The sequence below is a fragment of the Cherax quadricarinatus genome, chromosome 74 (genome assembly GCF_038502225.1).
Source record: "Cherax quadricarinatus isolate ZL_2023a chromosome 74, ASM3850222v1, whole genome shotgun sequence".
Taxonomy (NCBI): Eukaryota; Metazoa; Arthropoda; class Malacostraca; order Decapoda; family Parastacidae; genus Cherax; species Cherax quadricarinatus.
Window position 1 is genome coordinate 7,064,776 of NC_091365.1, and position 13,471 is coordinate 7,078,246.

The window sequence follows — 13,471 nt, forward strand, 5'->3', positions numbered from 1 at the left end:
ATAAACTACATCCAACGTCCCTTTACATGTTCTCGTAAGTTTTATCAGCACGATATCACGACTCCGTAGTTTTTTTTATTACACTGGTTGCGACCAGCTGTGTGTAGGTCATCCTGGCACGCTTGGACAGCGCCGTTTTATAATTGTAATTATTTATGATGTATGTGTGACTAAGCCAGGCGTTTATATACACTATATAGTATTATGCAAAAATCGCGAACAAGGGATATAAGATGTAAAACAACCACGGGAGGAGTTGAATGATAGCTCTAGGCCTTTCGTGTTGCGATCAGTGCATCATCAGGAGATTGCAATGTTGCAGAAAAGAGGAGCAAGAAAGCTTCCTTGCTTGAGCAAAGACGCTTCCTGTGATCGTGTTTGCTTGGACCTCCTCTTTTCTGCGACATTGCAAGCTTCTGATGTGCTGATTGCAGCACATCAGAAGGTTGTTTTGCACTATATAGCATATACATTGAAGCTTGGAAGTGCTTATCACACGCCCCATAATGCATGCACCAACACCTGCCACCACATCTATTCCAACGCCAACAACAATACCTGCCACAACACCCTCCACAATACCTTCATGAAAGATGATAAAACACTTGCTACCACATTTCATCGACGCATGTTAAAACACTTACAACAGCATTTACACCAACACCTACTGCAGCACCTATAATTACACCTGCACCAACACCTGCCACAAGACGTGCTACACCAACACCAGTGAGCTGGTGCAGCCTTGTTTATGACTGCAGGTAATGTTTCATCATATCTGTGGTACTCAGTGTGTTACTGTTCTTGCTTTATGATAACTTACGGAGAAATTCAAGAGTCTATTTGTGTTTACGGGGGTCGATTCTTGGTTCCTTTAATTTTGTTGACTGGCATTACGGGTGTCTGCCCTCTTCACCCATATCATACCTATTCTTAGAACTGTGTTTGGAACTTGTTTCCACTTCCCGGTTATTCAGATTTTTTTTGTTTCGTAATTATTTTACTTTTATTTTGTTTTCTGTTTGTTCCTCTCTCTCACTGTAGCCTGTGGTAGATTATCTATTTATAAAGAATGAAAAGACACAATACCGTGACTGGAACAGTACACAAATAACTCGCACATAGGAGACTGAAACTTACGATAATGTGACGGTCCGACTTGGACCATTAACTAGTCACACACTGTGTGTATAGATTCGAGTATAGATTATTCGTTCATTCGTGAGTAATCATTATAGCCTCAGGAATCCTGTAGCGCCTTTAGCAGTGGAAGATAATTAGGCGTGATTTAAGTTAGGGAAGGGTAGCTTTAATTCCTTTGATCAGAACCCCTTCACTAGCTTGAAGGTCGCCCTCTCCCAACAAGGGCTGGGCAGGAGGTCATAACGATATATGATAGCGTGTGTTGCTGGGGAAAAGACATTGAGTTGGGTAAGAGTAGCGAGATGATTGTTGGTGATGTTGTTTACTGTGTGGCTCTGACACTTGGCAAGAAACCTGAGAGCCATTACTGTCTGGTACAAGGAGCATTGCACCTGCACTGGGTAATCACAACACTTTATCCTTCATGTTGTGCCTTGCACACGCTCACTCCTACTCTTGTATTACTCTTATTGCTGTTGCAGCGTCGGCTGAGTAGGACTGTCTTCTCGTTTTCTAGCATTCAAGTACTACCTACGAATATAAGAGAAAATATTCCCTGAGCTGAATATCACCTGCATTAGCTTCAGGTGGGAAGGTTTTTACCTCTTGAGTTAATCTTAATTGTAATTACTCAGTGACCAAAGTTAGGGCTTTAACTTTATAGAAGTAGTGTATAATACTCTCTTAGCCGTACCCAGCTGCTTGTGTTTGCAGGGGTTGAGACATACCTCCTGGCCACAATGTCATTGAGTACGGGATGGGACCACTGCATGGAGTGATACCAAAATGGTACCAAGTCACACTGGACACACTAAACGTATCAACATGCAGACTTAATAGATGAATGGCAGAGTACGCACATGTATGGAAAATAGAAACATACTTCGAACATAACCAGTCTTTATTAAGACACATTTTGTTCAGCGAGTTTTATCAGACCATGAAAGTGATGAAGTTCTCGTTGTATTGCCAATGCTGACTTACTTATGTAATAGAAGCAGTGTTACATTAATGAAATCTACCTGCTTAGTAATTTCTGTAACAGGTACCGTGTTACATTAATGGAGTTTACCAGCTTAGTAATTGGACATGTGCTGAGAATGGCTCTCCGTTAAATGAGTAAAGTTAGGTAATGTCTGGCTCGCTATTAGCTGTCAGACATCCTTTTGCTGAATGACCCACGGGTTTATAGCTTCACATAAATATAACAAGAAATGCAAGAACGGCTGCAGAAAAAAAGACTAAAAAGTTATAATCTTAATAAACCTAATCTTAAAACACTTAGTGAATTCACTGATGTATTTATGATGGGCCTCAACTTTAACATAACTAACATTATCATTAACAGCTATCGTTAACCTAGCGTCAAGACTGCCACCTCCAAAACACTCAAACACAACAAGCGAGGCCAAACATAAAGGTTTATTGTCTTCCAGTTTTGCCATTAACCCACCTTGATGCTGTTGAAGGGATCTTTAATTCTTTAATTAGAATTTCCGTTCCTTTATTGCTTCACTGTAGTTTTAGGAAGCAACAGAGACGTCAGCAAACATTGTGTACCAGACTTTTACTTCGTATTACGTTATTATTATAATTACTATTATTATTACTATTATTCTCCATGCCTTGGGAATGGGAGAGAATTAGGTTTGATCCCTGGAAGGGGAGAGTGGCTCCAGTTGATTGACTCAAGAGCCCTTCACCAACATCAAGACTTCCTCTTGAAGGGAATGGCTGTCACAGGTGTTGAATCAACATATCCAGGGAGAGGAAGGGGAAAGGAGATACTAGAGAACAGAGGAGAGAGAAGGATGGGAAAATTGGAAGGGAGGAGAGAGAGAGACAGCGAAAGTGTGTGAGAGAAAGAGGGTGGGACGTATTGTATATAATGTAATAACAAAAGAAAAACTGTGAGGTAAACTGCGCTGAGAATGTGCGTTTCGATCGTAAATAAACGTATTCGTTAAAAACATTTTTAGGCAGAGAGCATAAAATAAGTATAAAGTGTTGTGTTTGAAGATCACAACTACGAGGTCACAGCGGTGTTCCAGTCACAACTACGAGGTCACAGCGGTGTTCCAGTCACAACTACGAGGTCACAGCGGTGTTCCAGTCAAAACTACGAGGTCACAGCGGTGTTCCAGTCACAACTACGAGGTCACAGCGGTATTCCAGTCACAACTACGAAGTCACAGCGGTGTTCCAGTCACAACTACGAGGTCACAGCGGTGTTCCAGTCACAACTACGAGGTCACAACGGTGTTCCAGTCACAACGGTGTTCCAGTCACAACTACGAGGTCACAACGGTGTTCCAGTCACAATTACGAGGTCACAACGGTGTTCCAGTCACAACTACGAGGTCACAACGGTGTTCCAGTCACAACTACGAGGTCACAACGATGTTCCAGTCACAACTACGAGGTCACAACGGTGTTCCAGTCACAACTACGAGGTCACAACGGTGTTCCAGTCACAACTACGAGGTCACAACGGTGTTCCAGTCACAGCTACGAGGTCACAACGGTGTTCCAGTCACAACTACGAGGTCACAACGGTGTTCCAGTCACAACGGTGTTCCAGTCACAACTACGAGATCACAACATTGATCATAAGAATGTTAGTCACAACTAAGGATCACAGCAATGTTAAAATCACAACTAGGGGGAAATTAAAGTTTAGATAACAAGAACCTTCAAGACAACAGATGTCAGGACTGATAATCTTTAAGGCACTTGTTCTCCCAGAACTACATTGTCCTGTACACTAACAATCCCATCTTGTGTAAACATAATTGCTGATGGGAAGAGTGTACAGAGAGCTTTCATTGCCTACATCTACTCAGTCAACCATTTTTGTTTATAGGTTTTCAAACTATTTCCTACAAAAGTATGTGAGAAAGTTTTATCGTATTTGAACCATTAAAATACCATAATACGTAGGGAGAAAAAGATGGGTTTAAAGAGTGGTGAGAGAGTACAAATGGAGGGCAAATGAAATAATACAGAATATATATTTGTCAACAAATTTTGGTGAGAATAAGAAATAATTTTTGAGAGATTACAAACGGTTAAGAAAGAAAGAGGGAAGATGTTAATTGGGGGGGGGGGGTTGCTGGAAAGATTGAGAGAATATTTTGATAAGTTACATATAGTTGGTGCTGCGGCTGTTTCTTCCATTGGAATAGGTATTAATAAGCTCTGGTAGGAGAAAGGAGATCCAGAGGTGCTTGTAGGTGAGACAGACGAGAGATGCTAAAATAGTGGGGGATGGGGGAGGAAGCTTTGTAGTGAAATATAAAGAGGCAAGTCCGTAGAATTAAACAACTTACAGTAGCCTATTGGGCCCTCAATAGTCATAGACTTTCTGTATTATTCTTAATGTTTATTTTTATTGTTAATATTATGAGGAAGTGCTAAGCTTAAGTTTGAATGATACAGTTCCTGGAATAGGAAGTCATGTTTTCCAAAGAAAGGCAATAAGTAGCTGGGTCAAGAGACCTTCACCAGCATAAAGAATTATTGAACCGAGAGAGGCTGATAAGCTGCCATGCTAGTTAGGAAGACTTTATTAGTTTGTGGTTCCTGGCTCTCTCATACCCGTCTTTCCAAGTCATTATATATACATTTGTATTAAGACCTGGATCCAGGCACTCTCTTATCTATCTTTCCAAGTCAGTGTCCTATGTATGTTTGTATTAAGTTTTGCCCGTGGCGTTTTCTTATCAAGCCGGTATGTTTTGCTGCCTCGTCTCAGATGCTGTCTCTGGGAGTAGTTGATATTTCTTAATTGAAATTAATGTTTTTGGGGGGGACGTAAGGTATGTCGCTTAGAGGGACCATCTCCACTCAGCCACAGTCTGTATTACACTGCTTGAAGTGTTTTAGCTACCTCTCTGGGAGACGACCGCTGTTCAAACTATTATTATTGTTACTTATAATTATTATTAATGTTACTATTGTTAGTATTATTATTATTACTATTATTACAAGTATTATTATTATTATTAGTATTATTATGAGGAAACAAATCCCGTAGAGGCCATGCAGCGCCTCGGGAATATGAGGTAATCGCGTTTGAGCCAAGAAAGGGAAGGGCACCAAGAACACGTATAACATTCATACAGGTGAATGGGTCATGAATAAAGGAGGAAGGAAGGGTGGTCAGTCATTATCCAGGCTCAATTTACAATTGTCATTTTCATATTTTTATTTCCAAATGTTTTGGCATAAATCACTCTACCCACAAAGTTCCCATTGTGGTCTTATATTTGGAAAAATAATTATTGGAAGTTTTTAAGAGACTATTCCAACTGGGAATCTTAAAGAAAAATCTTAGCTATTTTAAGGTTACATATACTGTATTTTCGCAGGAATTAAACTAAGATATATTTTTGAGTATATTTTTTTTGTTCGTGGTAGTAACGCCTGATTGGTGATTGGGTGGAGGGTGAAAATATAAGTATTTCCCTGTTTGTGCCCAAGAAGACCTTGGTGAAATCAGTGTTGGTATCGCTTGAGTGAGACAGGTGTTGGTGGAGGTGGTGAGGGAGGGAGTAGCTTCCCCTCCCTTTCTCACAACCTCCTCTACCACCCAACAAAGTCTGAAGGCCTCGCTAAGATTCCAAACTTCTTCACAACAAAAGTTCTAGTACATTTCATAGAAGGTAATCAAGCGTTTTTCTTCTAGACCATTACCATCATTCATGGTTATGTTCATAGAGGTGTGTAGAGAACCACCGGCCACACCTGCCTCTTACAGCTAACACACAACTTGGAAGTGGAAACGAGACATCGTTTCGGGCCATCGTGCACCATTATCAAGTTAGAATAACAGCCTAGGACAGAGTGAAGCGTCTTAATTTTCAATTACAGTTTGTGGGTTAGCTGTGAATTTTTCCAGCTGCGGCATTTTTGTTTATTCATCAATTACATTAGTTGGATATCAAACTTATCCGTGGTCTTTATAGAATTCTGTTATTGTTTTAAAGACGTATCTCAAGAACTTTCGTGTATATTTTACTCTTGTTGCAAGTGTGTGTGTGTGTGTGTGTGTGTGTGTGTGTGTGTGTGTGTGTGTGTGTGTGTGTGTGTGTGTGTGTGTGTGTGTGTGTGTATAGATAGTAAGCTGATGTCTACCTTATTATCTTTCTTATTACAGAAACGTGCTAAGGGCCAGGCGTTGCTAGACTTGGTCTTTAATCATCTGGAGCTCATCGAGAGAGACTTCTTTGGTCTACAGTACATTGAACCCGCCACCAGCAACGAGAACCCCAGAGTGAGTGTATTAGTGCTTTTGTGACCCTTTGTGTGGCTGCTGGCTATATTGGCTCTCCCTCTATATTCTTGTCTTCTCATTCAACCCGTCTCTATCGCTCATTTCACTCTTAATGTATATTGATGTAGTTACATTTGCATCATATAAAGACATTGTATTCCCACTAGAGCAGAGATAACGCAGAGGGGGATTACTGTGCCTTGTGGGAATTATTCAGCTCCCGAAAATTGTTAAATCAATCATACTATGATAGCTGTGTTAGGTAGCAACTTGTAAGTCTTGTCCTGGACCGGTCAGCGATGGCAGTGACCTCCGAAACTATCAGTAATAAGGTAGTCCTAAAAATCCTACTACTACATCCTTCTTTGTCATGGTTGTCTAGATAATAGAAGAAGTTTGTTTTATAAGGGTTCTCTTTGAATTCGGAAAGCAAATGTGTCGCCAGCTTGTTAGGCAGTGTTTAGAAAAGGGAGTTAGTCGCTTGTCTCTTTCGCTATTAACTAACGGGATCAGCAGTCTTAAGACACTTAATTTTTCGTCAATCAGCGGCCCAGTCTTAGTCTGGGACTGGGCCGCTGGGACAATGATCACCGGACAATTTACAGATATTGTAGGGAAACGCACCTGGTACAGAGAAAATGTTTGTTATAGTTACAACTTGGTAAATCTCTAGTCAGTCAAGCACGACGTGGTGAAGCTCTACCCAGAGTTAACCACGACCCGGTAAATCTCTATCCATAGTCAACCATGACTTTAAGCTCTGGCTATAGCTTAACATGGCTTCGTAAAGCTCAAACCGGAGTCAAATATGACTTGATAGTTATACCCAGAGCCAAATATTGTTATTAATAAATGCTCGCTGTGTACCAAGGTATTTCTCGTACCATACTTATTGTACAATCCCTGCGTCCCCTTCCCCCCCCCCCTTCAGGCAAACAAATAGTTGAACAGTACCATATATAGGCATTGATGTTAAGCTACCAATTTTCTACCTGGAGGGTGTTCCGGGGTCAACACCCCTGCGGCCCAGTCTTTGACTAGGCCGCCCAGTGGATCAGGGCCTGATCAACCAGTCTGTTGCTACTGGCCGCACGTAATCCAACGTAGGAACTACAGCCCAGCTGGTTGGGTGTATTGGCAAGCCGCAACCCACTGTCATTCTGGTACTAGGTTTGAGGTAATCATTAATGTTGTGTTAGTAAAAGAGTGGCTTCAACTCTTGCAGATCTAACTGAGATGGGCTCCAGTAGCCAGCAAACTCACACGAACTTTGTTTTGAGAAACACCATTGAGGTGACCAACAGCCTGTATAGCCACAAACCGGGAAGCGACTGGCTCTCCTCTCTCCCACGCCCTCCCTGGCTCTCCCACGCCCTCATCCTTCTATTACTGTGTGTCTCCGTGAGAGTGATGCGTCCTCAGCATCACAGGATAAGGGGAGCGGGCCTAATCCTATTGTTGGTATGTAGCAGCCTGCTGCACCCATGCCTCGCCTTCCTTCCTTGTAACTTGCTTCGCCCATCCACAACACCCTTTCAAGCAGTCCGAGGCATCTCTCCACTGAGATGCTGTCCCGGACGGTCGTCTGTACACTAGAAAGTTATATGGAAATGACACTTATGTACAGTTCAAAACATTTCTTATAGGAAACACACACACACACACACACTTATATATATATATATATATATATATATATATATATATATATATATATATATATATATATATATATATATATATATATATATAGTGGTAGGAGTCAGGCGGTAAGCTGCGAGAAGGTAGCTTATCACCTAATAAAGCGATTATTCACTTTACAGCAGTAACCCGGAACCTAACCTGCTGTACAAGAGGGGCACGCCTATACCGTGTCTCATCTTTTCTTCGTACATTTGTGTAGTACTTTATTTATATCTTGCTTCCTGTTTTCTGCCGCTTTTTCTTTCATTTATGGCGGGTGGTCCTACTTCATCCCACAGCCCTGGCAAGTAAGCACGCAAGCTATATTTGGGTTACGACAAGGGTATGTGCACCGAGAGCTGTGCATATGTGTATAAACACTAAGAGTTGACTTTAATCCCTTTTAAGGACCTTTAAGTATTCTTGGCTGGTGGGGTCCATTGTGCAGTTGACGTGTAGTGCAGCCTCATCGTAATGATCCTCTCCCAGTTAATATGATTTAAAACTAACAAACGAACCAGTCAACTTAATTCAAGTTACATTTGTAATTGTTTTTACAGACTTCTGGTTTAAATTTATACAGTAGTTGCATTAGGGAAAATATTATAACCATGAAAGGTAATAAATTGTGAAGATTTAACGTCACATTACCCGTTAAATGAAAAAAAAATTATTTTATTTCCACTGGCCTCAATTTCAACCTGACCTAGCCACCCAAATTTATGCATTTTAACAGTTAAATACATGCATTTATACAGAGCTCACCCTCTCTCACTCAATGTTAATACAGCGTAATTGAAATGGTTACAATGAGTCCCTGGGCGTAATTCATTGTGGTTAGGGTGAGGGAGCAGCAAGGTAGTGGCTGGCCGGTCACAGCAACAATATACAAAGGTAAGAACCATGCTGTATTAACTGGCTCTGGCTTTGACTATGACTGGTTCTGACTGAGACTCTGGTTCTAACTGACTCTGATTCTTGTTCTAACTCTGATTTTTCGTCTGAGGTTAGGGTTTAGCAGCAGTTGCATCTTGCCACGAACCCCCAGTTCAGTCGTGTCGGCGGCACAACTGAACTGATCATCATATAACAGAGACTTCTGTCAGGTGATTTTCCCTGACGAATACAATAACAAATTTATAGAGGCATTAAATTAGCACACGAGGAGCGGTTGAAGTAGACACGTGTGCAACACTTGGGTATCATTTTTTTTATGGAGATTTTTCGCCAACCAGTTGCTTTATTAATCCAATATAGAGAATAATATTGGTAACGGGTTGGGGGTGGGGGGACTTTAAGTTTCTTGATGAATCTGTTACGGACTGTGGAAGGCGTGAAGTAGTTGTTTCAGGTGATCAGTCCCTCATCCTTAGTGAATCAAAGCGTACCACCACCTACTATTTCTTCACATCTTCCACCGTCTTTAATAGATTCATCAAGGTTGAGGGACTGATCACCAGGAAACACTTCTCCTGTTTCCTGACAAACCTTTTCTAATCTAATCTTATTCATGATAGTATGTAAAGCATTAATATATAATACACACAAGGAATCACACAACACAACACTTTCTTAACACTCCTAAGCTTTAAAAGTGTACGAAGTATTGGACTGGCGGACGCACACGTGTTTCTCTCTCATACTTATTAATTAAAAGATTCAGCTGTTGTCGGGTAAATGTTTAAAGAAATAATAACTGGCTATTATATATTTTGTCATAAAATAGTGTATACGCTCAGTAAATTATAACACTGCAGACTGGAGATATTATCCCCAGGGGCACAAATTGCATGGGTATAAAAAAAGTATACGGGAGGTCAGCACGCGACGGCTGGGTGGCGGTGTCTCCAGGCAACGAGCGTGCGATTTCCAACCATTGTTTCCACCGCTGCCAGACCTTACCCTCCTTTGTAAGCAATTTGGGCATTGGTTAATATGTAAATATAGGTAATAATTTAACTTCAGGTTAGGTTAAATTAACCTATCCTAGACTAAATAACTTTTATATTGACATCGACTTAGATCGTCCCAAAATTTACGCACTATAACGCGTTAGAGAATATACTTGCTATTTGTAGGAGAGGTTGCTGTGAGAGAGGCTAATATCGTGCAGCATCTAGCATAATAGTTATGTTTATGTCGAGTATATTTGTTCTTTACGAGAAGTTTACGTCACCCCGAGTGTGAACGTGTCCCCTAACTTTGTGCTTCCCAGTTGTGCTCACCAAGTGGCACCAGCTATGTAACACCAGCGGCACATAACATAATGTTACCAATTTGCTATTACTTTAGTTTGTTGAAGTGGGCCTTAGTGTGAAACTGAAATTTACAGTACTCATCTTAGTTTGGGCTTTATTGTATCTGTAAGTTCTTTTGTGCCATAATTTACAAAATAATGCAGAAGTTATTGCGCGAGTTAGAGGAAGAATATGCAGTAGTAACCTCCTTGTTTTGGAAGTACAGTACTTGTTAACATTTATATTGCAAAAGTTTATCTTGAGCAGAACTCGGTGTAGTGCTGTTTACATGAATATAAGTTGAGGATAAAAAAAAAAAGATGCGTAGACATCTTTATTGGAAATGACTCAAGAAATCGTAATGGCACGATTGCAAACAAACCATACCCCCGGCCGGGATTGAACCCGCGGTCATAGAGTCTCAAAACTCCAGCCCGTCGCGTTAGCCACTAGACCAGCTAGCCACATTATTGTGGCTAGCTGGTCTAGTGGCTAACGCGACGGGCTGGAGTTTTGAAACTCTATGACCGCGGGTTCAATCCCGGCCGGGGGTATGGTTTATTGGAAATGTTTTTGTTGTGGGACTTTGATTACTCCATTTGGAGTCCTGACTGGATTCATTTTGTGTTTCTCTTTCTTGTCGGTATATCTTCGTACCCAGAACAAGCTGATTTATAATTATATGGAAGAAAAAGTTTAGAAAGAGCTTGTAGAAGAGTAAATTTAAGTTGGTGCACCTCTCGGTGTGCTCTTACACCTGCCACCTGTCTCCAGTCTCCCAACACTGCCAAGTTGCGTAATTGAAGACAGTATTATGAATCATGATATAATCATAATCTTTATTTCAACATGATAGTGTTTGTCTAGAGATGGGTGACATTTAGTTGTGCATGCAGAAAGCCCATTGTTATGCAGAGTATTTCGGGCATATATCTTTCAAGTTAGATAAATACACGGGTAAAAATGATTGGGTCTGTCTGTTGTCTACCTGCAGATAGTTTGGTGTATGAAGGATCTTCTCAGCGTCGGTCTGTAGACTGTTTAGTTGATGCTTAAGGCAGCTTTTAAGTTAGAGAAATTCGTAGGTGGGAATGTTTGTGTGCAAGTAGGGCTTTTATAGCACAGGACAATAGGCTTACTGCAGTGCCACTCAATTCTTACTTTCTTTTCCTTCCTCTACTATGTTCAGTTATGGCAAATAGGCCTACTGCGGTGCTGTTACTTTTTTACGTTCTGAGCTTCTTCCATGTGCAATTAAAACACCATAAATTGATAGAAAAAAATAGATAATAAATTAATATAAAAGTAGTGCTGAAGGGTTATTACAATGTTTTTTTTCCACAGTAATGGAACTGTAATGGGAGGTAATAAATATTAGTCCAAGAATTTTTAAACTATGCCTGATTAAATAGTTAATGTCGTAGAGAGATGCTATGTTCCTCTCGTAGTAATCCATTCACCCACTTTAATACAGTAAAACAGTAGCAACGGCTGCCGCAGCTGTAGTTCCGGCCCATTATTCTCATTATATCTCGGGAGAGTTGAGCCTCAAAGCTAATTCGTGATGGGTCCCACACACCACATTCATTCCTATGAAGCTGGAAGTGGGCGGGGAGTAGATGGGGGTTGTGTGGGTAATTGGTGTGATGGGTAATGGGGTTGTTTGGGTAGTTGGGGTGTTACGATGGTATAGGCTGTTGGGGTTGTGCTGGTTGATGGGTAGTGTAGGTTGTTGGGGTGGTGCTGGTTGATGGGTAGTGTAGGTTGTTGGGGTGGTGCTGGTTGATGGGTAGTGTAGGTTGTTGGGGTGGTGCTGATTGATGGGTAGTGTAGGTTGTTGGGGGTGGTGGTGGTTGTTGGGTTGTGTTGGTTGTTGGGGTGGTGCTTGTTGATGGGTAGTGTAGGTTGTTGGGGTGGTGCTGGTTGATGGGTAGTGTAGGTTGTTGGGGTGGTGCTTGTTGATGGGTAGTGTAGGTTGTTGGGGTGGTGCTGGTTGATGGGTAGTGTAGGTTGTTGGGGTGGTGCTGGTTGATGGTTAGTGTAGGTTGTTGGGGTGGTACTGGTTGATGGGTAGTGTAGGTTGTTGGGGTGGTGCTGGTTGATGGGTAGTGTAGGTTGTTGGGGTGGTGCTGGTTGATGGGTAGTGTAGGTTGTTGGGGTGGTGCTGGTTGATGGGTAGTGTAGGTTGTTGGGGTGGTGCTGGTTGAGGGGTAGTGTAGGTTATTGGGGTGGTGCTGATTGATGGGTAGTGTAGGTTGTTGGGGTGGTGCTGGTTGATGGGTAGTGTAGGTTGTTGGGGTGGTGCTGGTTGATGGGTAGTGTAGGTTGTTGGGGTGGTGCTGGTTGATGGGTAGTGTAGGTTATTGGGGTGGTGCTGATTGATGGGTAGTGTAGGTTGTTAGGGTGGTGCTGGGTGATGGGTAGTGTAGGTTGTTGGGGTGGTGCTGGTTGATGGGTAGTGTAGGTTGTTGGGATGGTACTGATTGATGGGTAGTGTAGGTTGTTGGGGTGGTGCTGGTTGATGGGTGGCTTAGGTTGTTGGGGTGGTGTTGGTTGATGGATGGTGTTGGTTGATGGGTGGTGCAGGTTGTTGGGGTGGTGTTTGTTGATGGGTGGCGTAGGTTGTTGGGGTGGTGTTGGTTGATGGTTGATGTTGGTTGATGGGTGGCGTAGGTTGTCGGGGTGGTATTGGTTGATGGGTGGCGTAGGTTTTTGGGGTGGCGTTGGTTGCTAAGTAGTGTAGGGTGGCCTGGCGGTCACTCAACTGGGTTGGGGAGGCGGCTGAAGGTGACTCGAACTGTGGCCAATTATGGGGAAGAGCTAAACCCGTAAGGATTATACAGCGCCTGTGGGGGGGGGGTAAGACATTCAGGCTTAATTCAGGGATGTGGAGCACATCCAGTTCCCTAGATCAGGGGTCTCCAAACTGCGGCCCGCAGCAACTTCAAATATTTATAAATAGTATAATTAATAAACCCACATTTTCAGTCACTTATTCATTTAAATTTTCATTCATTTATATTTATAACTGATTTATTTCTTTGGCCCGCAAAGAATGTGTTAAATATAGGATGGTGTCGTGGGGGTTCGTGAGGAGATATAGGAGTAATTAATACACACGTTGGAAGTCTTG

General features: G+C 41.9%; 1 protein-coding gene across 6 annotated transcripts in view; it reads left to right on the plus strand.

Moving 5' to 3' along the window:
• The window catches only part of Ptpmeg (protein tyrosine phosphatase Meg), a 560,698-nt gene that overhangs the window by 150,300 nt on the left and 396,927 nt on the right, over positions 1-13,471 (plus strand). For all 6 annotated transcript variants that reach the window (XM_070100756.1, XM_070100755.1, XM_070100757.1 and 3 more), the window contains one exon: positions 6,302-6,418. In XM_070100756.1, the coding sequence (XP_069956857.1) occupies positions 6,302-6,418 (117 nt within the window). The remainder of the gene's footprint in view (positions 1-6,301; positions 6,419-13,471) is intronic.